Here is a 19,828-nt window from a genome sequence, read left to right as displayed (position 1 = left end):
GAATAAATTCCTGGTTTTGTGGATAAATTAGAAACCATTATCATTATGAGTAGTATTTATTATACTTAAAGATGGTGGATCAAAAGTATCATTAGAGCATTTGAAGGTTATTTCAAAGGATTACTGAATTCTAATGAAGACTGAGGGCATTATATTGTACACAGTTTTGGATGACGACATATGGTACAGATGGAAAGGTCAAAATAGAAATTAAGAGAAGATCTACATAGGAATCCTCAGGTATGACTGTGATTTAAAGAAGTTTACTTCACAACATTTTGGTACTGGGTGGAGTCTTGATTATGTGAGTAAAAATTTGCTTCACATCAAAGGAAGAATTTTAGTGAATGAAAACTATGTAGAAGCCAACTAGAGAGAACAAGCTTTCATATTTTCCCTGTTTGGTTGGCAGACTTAATCCATCACTCAGTTTAATACCTGACTCTTGGGCAGGATTAATGATGTCCAAGCATTTGAGAATGACTGTGGTATTGAGCTAGATTCCGCTCTCACTCTTCCACCACTCACAAACACTGAGGAAATTGTCATGGAGTCAGCCAATCTTCCTCTGACATTTAACACAAAATAAAACAAAATTTCATAGACAGACAGCAAGAGAGAAGCTATTTAAGATACCTTTACAAGTAGAAGCTACTGGAGTCCATTTATGGTCCTTTTCACATGTTGAATTTAGTTTTTCTTTCTTTGGACAAGTATAGGTCACTATAGATTTATAGGTGGTGGTATTGTAGGACTTTGATGCACCAACAATATCTTTCGGCGGTCCACAATCAACTTTTGAGTAATCTGAAATAGGTAAGAGAAACTGATATTAATGGTGAATATATATTAAGAAGAGGGTAAGAATGAGGGGATAATAACAAATTGAGAATAGAAGATGTTGACTGAAACAAACTAGACATTTGCACACATATAAATACATAGAACCACATGTGCATGCATGTGTGTGTGTGTACATATGTACGTTCTCTTTTATTGTTAATTATTTGATGTATTGGTTTCTAATAAAGAAACTAACCCATGCCAACATGGAAAACAGCCATTAAGTGAAGATGATGATGATAATACAAAGCTTTATCACTAGAATGGAGATAACAAAAACAAATTCACATCTTGAATTTGAGAAAATTCTTGCATATTTTTACTGTTCCATTTACAAATTGTATTTGTAATATACCTGTATCTGCATTAGCTGGGTAATTTCCCTAACATTAAGGGAGGCCTATACAGGGGCGACGCTTTACTAGTCACCAAAAGCATAAATAAATCCTCCTTAGAAAGAACTAGAAAGGATCTACATAAATTCTTCTCTAACCTAAACCTATGACATTCGAAAACACTCATAAAACTGCTAACTTTCTTGACGCAACTCTAAACTTACTAACTTATAATTTCGGGACACCTTGTATACACACATACACACACACACGCGTGCGCAAACACACACACACACACACACACACACACACACACACACACACACACACACAGAGTGCTTCCAAAAGTCAGTTTTGGCATGATGGGTAGGTTCTCCCAAGAATTATGTATGACCAGATATCTCAGTCCTGAGTCATCTACTTCGTGAGGCTCAGATTTTGAGGTCGAGCTTTTCCTCTTTATCCATGTCTTTTACATCCATGTCGTCCACAAGCCCTTGCTACATTTAATGATCAGCATTTGTTTATACAGCTGATCTCATCCATATGCGTTGCATGCCCATATCAGTGCAAACTTTTATCTTGAACATTACATCTGATTTCTCTTAGGCCTAGTTTTTCACACAGCACTTTTACACTATCTTAGACATGTACACTTACAGTGCATACCCAAAGGGGTATGCTTACTTTATTTATTTCCAATCTTCTAACATCCTCTATGTTCATGGTACATGTCTCACTACTATACAACATTGCAGTTCTGATGAGCATATATATATATAAATATATATTTATCAATACATACAAACATGCACACAATAAATAAAATGGAAACTTTCCACTGACCTGGTTTCATATTGGAACCAGTTATATTGTCAAGTTGAATTTTATATGTCAAGCGAGTCACATTACTCAAATGACAAGCATTCATTTTTTCACTGTACTCAAATGATCTACACCCTACATAATTCAGGCAAGTTTGATAACACCTCTTTACATTTTCATCCATAGGTGGTCCAGTATTTGCTTTATCCTCCGCAACAGTGGCTTCAAGAAAAAGAAAGGAAAAGAATACATTTTATACTCAGTCGTACTTAGTCACCCTCACTCTCTCTCTCACACATAAACACACACATAATTAAACATTATAAAGCATGTAGTGCATAATTTTGTAAAAGGACAATATATTATATTTGAATAACCAGTTCACAAAATGATACTGTAGCAAGAATTCATGTGAACGGTAGAACATTTTGAGACTTACTTTAAACCTTGTTTTAATATTTAGGTTGCAGGTAATTCATTTGTACATCTCTTCTCTATCGGTGTAATTCTATAAGATCAATAATCCCTTAAACATGTGCTCAACCAATATACTAAGTGTTGATATAACCATTTAATCCTAAACAAAAGTGGGATATACAAATGGATTATCTAAAGCTGAAACATTCAAGCAAAGTTTTGAATGTCTTGTAATGTAAAAGAATCCACAGTAATTCTTAATAAAGGTGTCCGCCAAAAACTAATCTTGTGAATGGAGCGTGATTTTATAATAAATTGTCCATTTAAAAAAGAATGCATCAAATGGTTTTCTCATATTTTATTCAAAATTTCATTTACATGATATTTACTCCTACATAATTATATAATATTTTTAAAATATCTATAAAATAATAACAACAATAACAATATTTCTTTAGTAATCACTAAGGGTAGTCAAAAACATTGGGGAAGCTAAAGGATGATATAATGTAGGATTAATAAAAGAGCATGTAAAGCGTAACAGAAAGAAAGAAACAAAAATTTCAAGTAAAGAGTAATAATTCCCTAAAGGATGGAAAACCTTCTTGTATTATTCATAGAAAGCCTACAAAATCATGGCCATGCTGACCACTAAGGGTTTTCAGGGATTTTCCCCATTTTTTTTTTAACACAGCCTTCAAAATGATGGGGTTGGGGGGGATGCATCTTTGTATAAAAAAGTGTTAAAAACGCTTTTCTTTTTACATCCCTCTCCGGACATAATTTGCACTTCAAAATTATGGGAAGAGCATTTTCAGTAAAAAATTTTTTTTTAAATTGTTAATATTTTCAGAGGGAAACTGTCTTTACATTCAGATTCTGCCAAGGTTGACTTCGCCTTTCATCCTGTTAGGGTCGATAAATTAAGTACCAGCTGCATACTGGGATCGATCTAATTGACAGGCCCCCTCCCAAAAAATTTCGGGCCTTGTGCCTAGAATAGAAAAGAATATTTTCAGAATGAAAAGTGAGTGATTTAAGGGTGATTTGGCTGTTGTTTCTAACACATCCAAAGACAACCCACCTTGTTTCTTTATCACTCTTGCATATTATGGCACTCTGCCGGTTACGATGATGAGGGTTTCAGTTGATCCGATCAACGGAACAGCCTGCTCATAAAATTAACGTGCAGGTGGCTGAGCACTCCACAGACACGTATACCCTTAACGTAGTTCTCAGGGAGATTCAGAAGGTCAACCCTTTAACAATTGCTTTGTTTTAGAACTTTTAGTAATTGTTACATACCTAATTAATAAGCAGCTTTCTCCATTATAGTGTAGATGCATATTAATCCTATTAAACTTAATAGCAGCCATACTGCTGCTGCTGCTGCTACTGGTGTGCGAGAGAGACAATTGTGCTGGTATGGTCAAGTGGCGAGAATGAATGAGGATAGCAGTGTGAAAAAGTGCCACACCTTCGTAGTTGAGGGAACCTGTGGAAGAGGCAGGCCCAGGAAGACCTGGGATGAGGTGGTGAAGCATGACCTCCGAACATTAGGCCTCACTGAGGCAATGACTTGTGACCGAGACCGTTGGAAATATGCTGTGCGTGAGAAGACCCGGCAAGCCAAGTGAGACCAAAATCCAAGGCCTCTGCTAGGGATATAGCCAACCCACTTATGCGTACCATTCCTTCATTGAACACTATACTCGGCTTGCGAAGACCTGTTGGAGCAAGTGAAAGCGAAATCATGATGGCACCTGTACCAGTGGAGCACTAAGAGCACTCTCCGAGCATGATCATTGCCAGAGCAGCTGTCTAGCTTCCATGCGGGTGGCACGTAAATAGCACCATTTGAGTGTGATCATTACCAACATTCAAAGACATTCAAATCGAGATTGTTGCCAGTGCCGCTGGACTGGCTCCTGTGCAGGTAGCACGTAAAATGCACCATTTCAAGCATGGCCGTTGCCAGTACCGCCTGACTGACCTTCGTGCCAGTGGCACGTAAAAGCACCCACTACACTCTTGGAGTGATTGGTGTTAGGAAGAGCATCCAGCTGTAGAAACTCTGCCAAATCAGAATGGAGCCTAGTGTAGCCACCTGGTTCACCAGTCCCCTGTCAAATCGTCTAACCCATGCTAGCATGGAAAGCGGACGTTAAACGATGATGATGATGAGGATGATGATGTCAATGTCGAACCTGTTGTTGAACCTTATAATTAAGCCTATGAATATTTTTACAGAAGTGTTTGTCAATATAATATGAAGTATAAATGAATCCCTAATTTTAGAAAAAGAGGAAAAGTGAATCGAATAATAAGATGCAAAAATAATTACGTTTTACTCGTTGGTAGTAATCTCTACTATTTGATGTTTTTATTTCTGTGGCGGATGCTGCACTTCCCTGAAGTAGGTAACATTTTCCACCTTTTTTAGTTACTTCAAACGATAAACAATTTTTGTAAGACAAACATTTTTCTGCACAGTCTTCTACTGTTACATTTTTCTTATTCCACAATATTTTCCCAGATACATCCATAACTGAGCTACTTATTTTTACAAAATTCGCTGGAATATCTAGAAGTGAAGTAAAATTTAAACCAATTAAAAATAACAACAACAACAATTTCTAACATAGAAAGTAGGCCAAATCTTTGAGGTCAGAATTGACAAATTAAATTGGCTTCTAAAGTTGACAGGTATTTTATTGTCGCTAGAAAAGCGAAGTTTACATCAGCAGGATTTGAACTCAGAAGTTAAAGAGTCAGAACATATACCACAAAACATTTTCTCTGATGCTAAAAGAATTCTGTTGATCCATTACCTTTAACAACAAAAATAATTATAGCTATTGTTGATAGCAACAATATTAACAATAGTGGTTTCTTACTTAAGCACAAGGCCGCATATTTTTGCAGTGAAAATACATGAAACTAAATCATTCACAGTATTTGATTAGTGCTTATTTTATCAACCACAGAAGAATGAAAACTCAAGTACATGGGATTTCAACCCAGAATGTAATAGAATACAACTAATAAGGTTCACAAGACTCATCACTTTGCTGATTTTGCAATGTTTTGCCTAGGAAAACAAAAATAATTATTCTTTCATCATCATCCAGTGAATTATACATGTAGTAAACATGGACACTCAAAATTTAATGTAATAAGCAAAGAAAACCTATCTACATGAGGAACTATCAAACAAGGCGAATAAGTACTGGAGTTAAAAAAAAAAAGAAATAACACAAGATCTTTTGAAGACACTCAGAATGAAGACCTAAACTCATGAGAGTTTCCACCTTCCTAATCCCTAAAGTTTCATTGTAAAGAAGATGACAATGGAGAGGAAAGAACTGTCCTCAAAAAAAAATTATTGAATGCAAAATGAAGATGGCAAGAGTGGATGAGGACCTCAGATCATAAACTTGTAACTCAAAGAACAATAATTGGAAAAGACACTTGTCCTTTGAGTTTGTGTTGATCTTTGATGGTGGGTTCTTCAACTGGTGGCAGACAGAGATCCTTCTACACTCAGGACAAATCCATCATCATCCTCATCTTTATTTTCAATGTTTACATCTATATTAATTAGAGAATTAAAAGTATTCAGTATTCAGGCTCATTCATTATCAGTTTGCCTTTTAGACTTGCAAGGATAGATAATATAATATACCAGTTAAATTCAAGGGTTGATCTTACTGACTAAACACCTGTCATCAAAACTTGTTGGCTTTGTGTATAAGCCAGTTATCATTTTTATTTGTATGATAATTTATGATGGTTCACTGGAAGATTACTACGGCAACAGACATCTGTTTCAGAGGATTGCTGAGTTCTAGTAAACAAGGATTCAGAATATAATACTGTAAAGACATTAGGATGATGTCACGATTTATGGTTGAAAAATGTCAAGTTAGCAATGAAAGGAAAATGACCAAGATGAGCTGTGGAGGTCATAAGTTTTACTGAACAACAATATATGGTATTTAGTGGACATGTGAATGGAATTTGGTGGACAGAAATTAGTTGGAAGCTTGCTGGCAAGAATGTTTCCACACTTTCTGTTCTTCGGTGGAGGACTTAAGCCATCATCCATATTAATACCATTATCTAGCCCTTGGGTAGCTTTAATGAAGTTCACGCTGTTGCAAGAATTTGTGGGGGTCTTTGGTTAGAGGATTATTCCTTCCTTCCTTCCATAAACATAACAGAAATTGTCATGGACACAACCATTCTTCCACTGAGAAGCGCATTGACTAAAACTACCTAGAAAGAGACAAGAAGAAATAACCTATTCACATTACCTTTACAATCAGACACTACAGTAGTCCATTTGTTTTCTTTATTACATGTTGCTTTTAATTTATCTCCCTTTGGGCAGATATAGATCACTTCAGACTGAAAGGTGGTGGTATTGAAGGACTTTGATGCACCACCAACGTCTTTTGGTGGTCCGCAGTCAATGTTTCTGTAAACTGGAATTGAGAAGAGAAATTGATATCAATGATTATTATATGTTAGGAGGAGGTTGAGAATGTGATGACAAATTTAGAATAAAAGATGACTGGACAAATTGAAGACATTTGCATATAGCTATAAATTCATACATGTATGAGTGTATGTATGTTATTTTTCAGTTTTATTTCAAGATTTCTTGCCAATAGAGAAAGAGCCAGTTTCTAAACTAGATTCAAGGCTCCTTCATTGGAATTTAAACATCAACAACAAGGTATTTTTGTATATATGTATGTATACATATTTTTGTATGTATGTATGTATGTATGTATATGTGTAGATTTGTATGTTTGTATGTCTATGTGCAGATTTGTATGTGTTGTTTTATGTATGTCTTCTCATCTCATACATATACTTGCATATCTGGAAATGCTCATAGATACTTAAACGATAAACTTCTGGAAAGTTATACAGATTTTTACAGTTCCAATGATAGCTTAGATCTGTAGTCTTTGAATCAGCTTTCCCCTTTCTAGTTTTGAGAAACCTAATTTTTCAAGATTGGTATTTAGGCAGCGTGTTACACATCCCAGTGCCCCAATAATTACAGGTATAAACTTGAACTTGTAATCTGGATAGAGTAACGGCAGATTCCTCAATAGTTCAGCATAAGTATTCTCTTTTTCACTGATCTTCAGCTTTATGTTAACATCTGCTGGGCAGCTGATTTCCACAACTGTACCCAGTTTCTCTTCATTATCCCAAATCATTGCATCAGGTCTATTGTATTTATATTTTATTGAGGTTTTCACTGGGACATTCCACCAATACTCCTTTTTATTATGAGTGGCTATGGCTTCTACCATAGTGTAGGTTTTTATTTCTTTGTTCTTGCGATTATCCTTTCAATGGATCTCATAATACAGTATCCCAACTAGAACATCATGTCTCATCGGTAGATAATACTTTGGACAACTGTGGAGGGAATCTGTGGTAGAGGTAAACACAGGAAGACATGGGACGAAATGGTGAAGCAACTCTGAGGCCTCCATATACACATGGAAGCCACCCAATACTCAGTTAAAAGTGTGTTAGCCCACAACATCTGCCTGAACACTATATCTTTGTCTTTTGCCTAAGCTTCCACAGTTCCTGTTCTTGTGAGGCACATTTAAACCATCACCAAGATAAATAATATTACCTGGCCCTTGGATATGTTAAATAAAGTTCACTCTCTTGCAAGCATTTGAAGATGCTTCTGATTAGAGGAAATTGTTTTGGAATCAACCATTCTTCCTCTGAGAAAGACATTTAATAAAACTAAAACAAAATTACCAAGACAGAGACAACAAGTGAGAACATATTTACATTACCTTTGCAAACAGACGGTACTGGAGTCCATTTACTGTTCTTTTTGCATTTCGATTTAAATGTTTCTCTTCCTGGACAAGTGTAAGTTACTTTAGATTTAAAGGTGGTGGAACTGTAAGACTTTGTTGCACCAGCAACGTCAATCGGTGGTCCACAATCAATATTTCTGTGAACTTGAATTCATAAGAGAAATTCATATCAAAGGTAAGTATATGTTAAGAGAAGGGTGAAAGTGGGAGATAATAGCAAATTTAAAACAAAAGATATTTGCTGTAAGAAACTGAAGAAATCTGCAGGTACATCCACATCATTAATATATATATATATATATATATATATATATATATATATATATATATATATATATGTATGTATGTATGTATGTATGTATGTATGTATATATACATAAAGGTGGTGCTCTTGTATGGCTGCTGTCAAATGACTAAAAGAAGAAAAAGAATACATAAATTAAGAGAAGAAAATGGTGAGTTAGTGGTTAATATTTACTTATTAATAAATTGACAATCATTTCTTCCTACAGCTGTTTCCATTTATACTCATTGGATAAATTACAAATTTATGCATTAAATTTGTATTTATAAGTTATGAGCAAAATATCATCAGGGAAAAGTGAGATAACAAAAAATTACATGGTTTGAGCAGAGCTACTACACAGTGTATGTATGTATGTATATGCATGTACCTATGTGTGTGTATATAGTGAAGGCATGTGGCTTAGTGGTTAGGGTATTTGGTTCATGATATAAGGTCGTGAGTTTAATTGCCAGCAATGCATTGTATCCTTAAGCAAGGTACTTTATTTCATCTTGCTCTAGTTCACTCCACTGGAAAAATGAGTTGTATCTGTAATTCAAAGGACCAGCCTTGACACATTTTATGTTATATTGAATCTCCCTGAAAAAAATGTTAAAGATACCTGAAGTCTATAGAGAGTTCAGCTACTTGTACATGAATTTCACTTGCAGGCATAACTAATGGAGTGCTAGTTGTGTGTGTGTGTGTGTATATGTATTAATATTTAGCAGAAGTAATAGAGTGACTGAAGGTCCAAGAGTTTTGTCTGTTGGTACTTATCAAACTTCGATAAGTGCCAATGCACAAAACTCTCAGACCTTGTGTCACTCTGTTACTTCTGCTAAATATTAATAAAATTATACATATACTCACTTTTTGAGTTCTATTTTTGCTGTTTGTACCAACATACCTGTGTGTGTGTGTGTGTGTGTGTGTGTGTAAATATAAATACACACTGGCTTGCAAACAATAAATAAAATGGAAACATTCTACTGACCTGAGTTAATTACATATATACCCCAAAGTCCATTGTCAGCTTTAAGTTCTTCAGTTGTCTGGGTGACATTACTCAGGGCACATATTTTATCTTTTTCGTTGTACTCATAAGAATTACATCCTTGATATTGCTGACATGCTTGACTACACTCCTCTAAGGTCTTATTCTTAAATCGTCCAAAAGTATACTGATCTGGTATGTTAGCTTTTTTAATTACCACGGGTTTATCATTGGCTGAAAAAAGAAACACCAAGAAATATATTTTTCACTCTTCCACCAACCCAAGTACACATATGTACCTACATAAACATCACACTCTTATATAAAATATTGTAAAACATATGATGCATAATTTTGTAAATGGACAACATAATATAAACAAAAGAATGAATTCACAAAACGATATCCTAATAAGAATTCATACAAGTTGTAGGTCATCAGACTTATTTGAAACCTTGTTTCAACATTTAGGCTACTTGCAAACAATTATTTGAACATCTCAACTACATACTGGATTGTAATAATAGAGTAAGCAAATATGCTTCAAGAGGAAACAGCTGGAATTTATCCTATGTACAAGGGTATCAAAAACGTTCCTGGACTAGTGCTCTAGCATGCTAACAGATGGCAACATACAATTGTGAGTGTAGCAAGAGCTAGCAGTGATATTCACGAGGCAGCATGCCAAGTGACATCACTGTGTTTACTTCACAAGTTGTGAAATTTGTTTTTTTTTTTGTGATCCTGTGTATGCTGTAGACTAAGTCCCTCAAGTGAAATACGACAGAAGACAAAGTTGGGATATGATTTGAGAAGCTGAACCACTTGCTGTTCATGGATGACTTCATAAAAATTGGAGCAGAACTAGACAGCCTAGTTCAGTTTGTGCAGATTTCTTGAATGATATCAAGACGGTGCTTGGATTCTCAAAATGTGTTATGATGGTGATGAAATGAGGAAAGCTTGTCAGGACAGAAAGCATATGTATGACAAGTGGTGAAATGATGAAGGCAATTGAACCAAATATGGTTAGAAATACCTGGGAATACTAGAGGCAGATGGCATTGAACACAACAATATGAAAGAAAAGACAAATAAAGAGTTCCTGCAGCAACTGAGTAAAAAATTGGTTTCAAAGCTGAATGCCAGAAATGTAATTTTGGCAATAAACTCACAAGCAGTCTCAATAGTTTGGTTTGGTGCTGGAATTCTGAGGTGAATAGACAAAGAGTGAAAGGAGTTGGATAGAAAGGCAAGAAAGCTCCTAATGATGCATGGAGCTCATCATTCACATGCAAACACTGATCACCTATACATGAAGAGAGCAAATGGAGGAAGAGGACTGATATATGTTAAAGACTGTATATGTATCAAACTCAGGAAACCTTGCTAGTGTCTGTTAGGAATGAGGGAGTATTGGAAGCAGAGAAAAAGGGAAAAACAAAGTAAGAAGTACAAAAAGGACATGAAGAAGCCTTGTGCAACAAGGGAGTACACAATGAATTCCATGCACCCACAAGTGAAGTTGTTGGAAAACATAGGTGGGATATGCTAAAGAAAGGAACACTGAAAAAAGACTGAGAGCACAAGACTAAGCTTTGACCACAAAATGGAGGGTCAACCTTAGGAATGAGCAAGGATCTTCACTGTGCCATATTCATAATAGAGTGGATGAAACCACTGCCCATATCACAAATGAATATCCTAGACTTACCCAAAACCATTACTAGTTGTGGTCATATAATGAGGTAGCGAATGTGCTACATTAAAAACTGTGAAAAGTAGGATCTAGAGAGAGGCAAGATGTGGTATGACCACAAACTACAGAGAGTGGTGGAATTGGAGGCCTGCGAAATATTGTACATTTTCCCAATTCAAACAGAGCATGTGCAAGGGCATAATAGTCCAGACCTAGTGGTGGTGTATAAGATGCATCACATGTGCTATATAGCTGATGATGTGTGCCCATTTGACCTAAGAATAGTCAAAATAGAGGGCAGAAAAATAGATATATGTAACCTTCTTAAGTACGAAATAGCCCAGCTATGGAAAATGAAAAAGATGAACAGTGTCAAAAGACATCACAAGGAATATAAAGGAAATCAGGGGAGAGTGCTCAGTATTACTGTTACAAATGGCTTGACTACTTGACACAGCAAGAACAATCAGGAAAAAATTAGATAATTGAAAAGAACAAATGACATAGTACTGTAGGCTGCAGGCAGCAAGGCTGTCATGCATGGCATCCAAAACTCCAGGAGTTCCAACAAAACCTGAGTTAAAAAGAATAGTATTGATGATGATGATGATAGAGAAGTGAAGAAAATGGATACCAAAACCAGAAAAATGTTGAAAGTACACAGAGCCTTCCACTCTAAGGGTGACACCGATAGGCCATACCTGTCCAGAAAAAAGGGTGGGAGAGGTTTGATCAGTTGCCAGGACTGCATCAAAGCAGAGGAAAACAGCGTAAGGTGGGATATGAAAAATGCTGTAGAGCCACTGTTGAAACACACGAAGAATGCCATCATCATTGAATAATGTTGATGATGATAATTGTGTAACTAAAAGCAAATGTAAACAAGACATGAACTAAAAAAAGAGAAAGCATGGAAGGAAAGGAAAATGTATAGTCAGTTTGCAAGAGATATGAATGTGAAGACAGATACAGAGGACTGGTGGCTATGGATGAGGAGGAGTGATCTGAAGAGACAGAAGTACTTATATGCACAGCTCAAGAAGACATTTGTGTTGAAGGTGTGAAAGTGGAGGATGCTCTGTTTATGCTAGCTTCTGACAAAAACCAATCCTAGCTAACACATTGTTGTACTTTAAAAAATGCAATTAAATGTATTTTTATCTGAGGATAAATTAGAGATTGTTTTAGTAATTAGGGAATACTATTTGTAATCCCTAGGAATGTATCTGTTCTCCTAGTGAGGCTTTCTGAACAGAATCTTCTTTTAAGTAGAGAAGATTCCTTGGTCCCAGCAGACAAATTCTCTGATTCTAGGGACATGGGAAAATGTACTCCCCTCATTTAGCATAATGGTTTGGTGATATGAAGGGCATCCTGCCATAACAACAAAATATAGGAGATAAAAATCTTCCAAGATAAGCATGAAATTTTCTATGTTATTTTGTATGTCAGATTAGATAGGACAGCAACTAGTGGTGAGACACTGTGCAGTAATATCAATGAAGAAAAAGTTGTTACAAGTATTGCTGACGCTGCTATTAAATCTAACACTGTTGCTGCTGCTGTTACTTTAACCACCATCACCATTACCACCACCACCACCACCGCTGCCGCTTCTACTGCTACTACAGATTTTAGTAAAACGAGTTTCCTTTTTTACATATTAAAAATAAAACCAATTGAACGCATGCATATAAATGTTCAATAAGAACAGATGTTGAATGAAAATACCTTAACAGTATTTATACTTCCCAGCATTGCACTTCTATTTATTTTCAAAAAATTTATGTCTGTCTTTATAAGTAAACTTATCACTGTGAAGTACAAATGGAGTGAAGCATTTCAAAAAACATGGTTAAGTCCAATACTGAAATGTAAAGAATAATTACGGTTTACTCTTTGGTAGTAATCCCTCTGTATTGTTGGTTTTAATTTCTTGTGGAAAGCTGCACTTGTTTTTGATAAGTAACATTTTCCTTTTGTTTTAACTATTTCAAATGATAAACAGGTTTTGTCTAACAAACATCTGTGTGCACACTCATCTGCTGCTAAGTTCTCTTCCTTCAGTGTTTTCTCAGATACATCCAGAGTTGCATCTTTTACTTTCACAAAATAAATCTCAATTTCTGGAGTAAAAGTAAAATTTAGACCAATGAAAATTAACAACAAAAAGAACAATAATAATTTCCAAAACAGAAAGAAAATCAAATTCATGAGGTAAGAATTGGTCAAATGATTTATCCTTATCCTTTCAATGGCACTGTATTTTAATGTCCCTGTTAGGGCGAAGTTGATATCAGAAGGTGATCGCAGAAGTTAAAGAGCCAGAACAAAGACAATACATTTTGTCTGATCTTTGAATGATTCTAGCAAACCATTTCCCTTAAAGACAAGAATAATTATAATTATTGTTAAAGTTACCAATATTAATGATAATGGTTCCTAACTTAAACACAAAGCCACAGATCCTGCAGAAGAGGATACATGAAAATAGATCAAGCTAAGTATTTGAGCAGTGCTTATTTTATCAATGACAGAAATATGAAAGGTAAATTACATCCTGTTGTGATTAGAAAGGAGAATATAAAAGGCCCATGACGTTACAGATTTTACAAAAGTCATTTTATTTTCATCATCATTTACTGAATAAAGATAAATATATAGCACATGTGGATACTCAAAACTTATGTAACTAGCTAAAAGATTTTAATTCATCAGAAGTAATTATCTTTATGATGTTGTCTCTTCTGAATTCATGACCAGAATAAGTCATTAACATAATGGTTTTTACCAGCAACTCAAGGGGAAATTTTAATTAATCAGCCATATAACAAATTGTTTTCCATGCAGGAAGTGATCTTTAGCATTTTCCCTAATTGTTCTTTTAGTATGAGAGTGGTATGAGTCAATGATCTGGGTTTGATTCTCACTCTAAGTTTACTGAAAGCCCTTGAGAAAGACATAAATATCACACAATACCATTGCTTTCTCTAATTATGTTTGGCTATGTTCCTCAACAATGAATATATAACTGATTACAATGAGTTGCTATTTTTATTTTTTAATAAGGTATCCATGACAAAAATAGCTATGTCATGAAATTCTGAAATCAACCTTCCTTCTACACTTATGAGATTAATGCTGTACATACCCAGCCTGAACTTCTATGTGCCAATGTGAGTTTGTTGTAATAATGATGATATTAACATTGGATTAAGTGCTGTCCTCCATATTTGCCATGACCACCTGGAAGACCTAGTAGTGGTGCTGAATCTAATGACAACTTTTACCAGCAGAAAAGCTCTGTCAGATCTCTTAGCTCACAATATTAAGTAGAAAATATACTGTGGAAGCCCATTTGTGAACATCAACATGTTAGAAATATAAACAAAGACTCCTTCAATTATAAACCACTTTCTTACCAAAACGATGGCTAGATTATCTAATATAATTCAAAGGATTTCAGATTGTATAGTATGATAGATCAAACTTGACTTGTTCAATGGAAATGGTTGATGTCTCAGCCCAACAATCTATGAAGGATTAGTGGGATAAAAAGAGCACTCACCTACTTAGGATTGCTCAGAGCATCAATGAAAATGAAGTGACAAGTTTGTTTTGGAGGACATTTTGTAAAGGAATACTATAGACAATTTTCTGAAGTTGTTGGCATGGCCATGGTACCTAAGTGCTCTACTGGTCCAAGATAAAATCGCACACATGGAAGTGCCATCAGACAAGCCTGCCCAACATGTCAGCAGTAAAGCAAAATCATTTTGTATGTACTCAGTCATTGTCCATACATTGTTCACTTGTGTATTTATGTCAAACAGATGCTCTTGTGAGTGTCAAATAGATGCTGTGGTGAATCAAGTTTATCAAAGTGATTGCCTCACACTATCCTTTAACTGGGCAGAGAAAACAGTTTTCCTCTTTGTGTCAGCAAAAGAGATCATGAAAAAGTTTGTGTTAGATGTAGTTGTAAGATCTGATGACAGTTACTTTCCTCTTTGACCAATCCCTCAACTTTTTCCAGTTGTAAAGAAGCTGAGGATGAAGAGGAAGGTAGAGGAAGGTACTTTCCTCAAGAGAAATCTTTGGAAGATAGGTGAAAGTGGGAAAAAGTGCAAAAGTAAATGTGAACAACAGTGAATAAACATGTAGGTCAGAGGACAATAATCAGAGAGAAGACTCTTCAATGGAGTTCAGGATTATCTTCAAAGGGTTCTCCAGCTGGTCTTAGATAGAGATCCCCTTCCGCATTCAAGAGTAATGCTTCATCATCTGCATCTACTAATTAGAGAACTAGAAGAAATGCTTCACACTATGTATTTAGGCTCTTTTGGATATAAGTTCTAATCAAGCCAAAGTCAAATTTGCCTTTCCTACTTATGGGGATCAGTGTTGCTTTCCTACTTGTGGGTGTCAAATTGTAAAGTTGATGGTACTCACAAGACAACGGCAATCAAAATTTGCTGTCTTTGTATGTAAATCAGGAAGTAATATTATTAGTTTTATTATAATTCAGGATTATCTAATGCAGAGAACAAGAGAAGCAAAAGTTTGTTTCAGAGGTTTGATAAGTTTCAGTAAAGGGCTCAGAGCATTATATTGTACAGAGATTTGAATAATGACAGAAATATGGGTGACAAAATACAGGTTAGAAATTAAGAAAAAACTGATGAAGATGAGCTGAAGTACAGCTGTGGACATAATGAATTTACTTTAAAAAAAAAATAAGGTATTTGGTGGAATTTTATCTGTGTGGCTAAAGGCTAAAACTTTGCTTCATCCTTGTGGATGAAATTTGATAGATAGAAGTTACATGGAAGCCATGTGGAGAAAACAATTTGCTAAACTTCCAGCTCTTGGCAAGTAGACTTAATCCATCACTCAATTTAACAGTATTACTTTGTCCTTGAGTAGACTTAATGGATCCACTCTGTTAAAAGCATTTGGGAAGTCTCTGGTCTGAGGATGGATTCATCTTTCTTTCCGATCAACCATAAACATCTTCTAAAGTCATGGAGACAACTAGTCTTCAAGAAAAGTACCTAGACAAAAAAGAAACTATTTATGTTACCTTTACAGCTAGACACTACCGCACTCCATTTGTTGTTCATTTTACATATTGACCTCAGTTGTTCTCCCCTTGGGCAAGTATAAATTACTATAGATTTAAATGTGGTAGTTTTGAAGGATTTCACTGCACCAGAAACGTTTTTTGGAGGTCCACAGTTAATTCGTGTGAAAACTGAAATTGATAAGATATATTGACATAAAAGGGTCCTTGTATGTTAAGAGGTGATGGAAATGAGGAGAAAATAACAATGTTACAATAAAAGATATTAAATGAATCAAACTGAAAAAATTTACATGCTGATATAAAAACATACATACATACATACATACAGACACATACACACATGCATACATACATATATATATATATATATATATATATATATATATATATATATATATATATATATATATATATATATATATATTTGCTTTGCAAGATTTTTGATGTGAAATAGTGTGTTGAAACAGATGTTGTTGTACTTGAGGATGGTCATATTGTCAGTTTAGCCAATAAAAACACACGCACTGTATATTTGGTGTTAATTTGCTTCAGCTTTATATTACATTACATTACATTAATCCTATTTCGGCCAGAGTTCTTTCGTCATACTTCTGCTACTCACATAAATCCTACTAGGAATAAAATCAAACCTGAGTCAAACCAAATAATAATAATAATAATAATAATTGTTTAACGACTGCCTTCCATGCTGGCATGAGTGGGATGGTTTGACAAGAGCTGGCCAGGCAGAAGCCTACACCAGACTTCTGTAACTGTTTTGGCAGGATTTTTACAGCTGAATTCCCTTCCTAACACCAACCACTCAGGAGAATGGACTTAGTGCTTTTCATGTGGCACAAGTTAAGGTAAGGTCATTTTCGGCAAGGGCTTTACAGCTGGATGCCATTCCAAATGCCAACTACTTTACAGTGTGGACTGGAGGCTTTTAAGTGGCACCTGCACTGACAGGGTCATCAAGTACTTGCTAGACAGAAAAACAAAAAGAAAATAAAGCTCTTTTGAGAGGGGAGGGGGTATTGGAGGAGGGGATCTTACATTGCATGATGAAAGGTTATTGTGAGGCAGAGAGACAGAAACAGATGTCTTGCTGTAGAAGAGGTACAAGGTTACCCAGCCAAAGAGAGAGATCAGGAATGAAGACAGAAACAGGAGCGCTGCCACAAAGGAAATACAAGGTTACTCAACATGAAGGAAGTGGAGGAGAAGGAGAAAGAGAGTGAGGGAGATTTAGATTCTCTCAAATGCTCAGGAGGCCTTCTTAAGGATGTAGATAGTTTCTGTTACCTAGATGACCAAATTAGCAATGGTGGAGGATGTTCTGAAAATATTGTTTCTAGAATAAGAATTTGGTGGTGGAAGTACAGAGAGCTATTACCTCTGGAGTATAGCTGTTCTTGATTCAGTCATTGGTTTGAAAGCATCTCTTTCTTTGTCCCTACCTTTCTCTCATTATATACATATCAACATGCTTGTTAATATATATATATTAAGATTAAAAATTATATGTATATATATAAAACAGTAGGGTAAAAAACTGGATATTAATTAACATTAATTTAATACCAGGGAACAAGCACATTAAAAGAATCAAGGAGATTCAGAAAAATATCTGAGATCTCAAAGGATTATTGTATATGTATATATAAAAAGGAGACCACTAGGTCCACCTAGTGGTCTCCTTTTTGTATACACACACACACACACACACACACACACACACACACACACACACACATATATGTATATCTATATATATATATATATATATATATATCTTACACACATACATATATTACTCTCAGGTCCATTGATGGCTTTGGTGGCCAATACTATCAAGTGATACACATACATATATGAAAATGCAACTGGCATGCATGCAATAAGTAAAATGGAAATACGCTACTGACCTGGGTTAATCATGAATATATCCCAACTTGCATTGTTGGGTTTAAGTTTACCAGTCAAGTGAGTCACATTACTCAAAATACAAAACTTAGTCTCTTCATTGTACTCATAAGAATTACATCCTTGATATCGACGACAAGCTTCATCGCACTCACTTACAGTCTCAAAGTTAAGTGTTCCAAAAGTACTCTTCCGTGGTATGCTAACTCTTCTTAGGTTGAAAGGCTTGTCAGCTAGCAAAATAAAAAGTAAACAAGAAATACATTTTATACTCATCATCACCACCGCTCCCACACACATGCACACACCATACACAGTTATTAAATATTGCAAAGCATCTGGTGCATAATTTGTAAATGAACCATTTATTAGAAATGATTGATGGCCTAATCATAATTCGTGTGAAATATAGAACATGTTCAACAGATTTGAAGTCCAATACTAAAACAAAAGTAATAATTACCTTCTATTCGTTGGTAGTAATCTGTGTGTGTACTTGGCATTAATTTCTTGGAGAAAGCTGCACTTTCCTGTGATAAGTAACATTTTCCATTTTGTTTATCTGTTTCAAATGATAAACAATTTTTGCTTGACAGACATTGTTTAGCACAGGCTTCTAATGTTGCACGTGTTTTCCACATTGTTTTCTTGGATACATTCAAAATTGCATTTTCTACTTTCACAAAATGGATCTGAGAGTCTAGAGTTAAAATAAAATTTAGATCAATGAAAACAACAACAACAATAATAATAATAATCATTTACAAAACAGAAAGATAGTCATATATTTGAGGTCATAATTGGTCAATTGAATTATCAACATTTGAATGGCATTGTATTTTGATGACCCTGGAAGGGCAAAGTTAGCATTAGAAAGAGTTGATCCCAGAAGTTAATGAGCCAGAACAAATACCACAACACATTTTGTCTGATACTCAAATAATTTTCACAATCTTTCACCCTTAAAGGCAAGAGTAATTATAAGTAGTGTTCATGGTAGCAATATTAAATTTAAGTGTGCATAACTTAAACACAAGACCACATTTTCTGCAGTGAGGACTCATGAAAATTAATCAATTTTAGAACTAGAACTTGACCAGTGCTTGTTTTATCAGCCTCAGAATTATGAAAAGCAAAGTAAATCCATGTGTGACTTGAAACCATAACATAAATGGATGTAACTAAATATGGCTAGTTATGGTAAGACTTTACTGATTTTATAATGTATTGCTCTAGAAAACAAAATTAATTTCACTTCTATCAGTATTTAGTGAAAAAAATATAAAAATGCAGTAAATGTGGACACTAAAAACTTAATGTAGCTAGCTAAGAAATGTTAATTCATCAAAAGTAATTATCTTTATGATGTTGTCTCTCCTGAATTCATGACCAGAATAAGTCATTAACATAATCAATGTTTACCATACACTCAAGGTGAAATTTTAAATAATTAATCACATTACTAATTCTTTCCTATGCAGAAAATGATCCGGAGTATTTTCCCTAGTTGCTCTTTTAGTATAAGAGTGATATGAATCAATGATCTG

General features: G+C 35.0%; 1 protein-coding gene across 1 annotated transcript in view; it reads right to left on the bottom strand.

Moving 5' to 3' along the window:
* Window positions 1–19,828, bottom strand: part of LOC128248841 (uncharacterized) — a 353,886-nt gene that overhangs the window by 245,669 nt on the left and 88,389 nt on the right. The window contains exons 48-57 of the mRNA XM_089358260.1: window positions 18,745–18,981; window positions 18,284–18,514; window positions 16,353–16,523; window positions 13,159–13,395; window positions 9,571–9,804; window positions 8,261–8,431; window positions 6,737–6,907; window positions 4,765–5,004; window positions 2,025–2,225; window positions 637–807 (exon numbers count right to left, since the gene is read on the bottom strand). Coding sequence (XP_089214386.1) covers window positions 637–807; window positions 2,025–2,225; window positions 4,765–5,004; window positions 6,737–6,907; window positions 8,261–8,431; window positions 9,571–9,804; window positions 13,159–13,395; window positions 16,353–16,523; window positions 18,284–18,514; window positions 18,745–18,981 — 2,064 coding nt within the window. The remainder of the gene's footprint in view (window positions 1–636; window positions 808–2,024; window positions 2,226–4,764; window positions 5,005–6,736; window positions 6,908–8,260; window positions 8,432–9,570; window positions 9,805–13,158; window positions 13,396–16,352; window positions 16,524–18,283; window positions 18,515–18,744; window positions 18,982–19,828) is intronic.

The sequence above is a fragment of the Octopus bimaculoides genome, chromosome 10 (assembly GCF_046866305.1).
Source record: "Octopus bimaculoides isolate indiv1 chromosome 10, ASM4686630v1, whole genome shotgun sequence".
NCBI lineage: Eukaryota > Metazoa > Mollusca > Cephalopoda > Octopoda > Octopodidae > Octopus > Octopus bimaculoides.
Note: the sequence above shows the minus strand (reverse complement) of the source record. Positions and strands in the feature narration are given on the sequence as shown.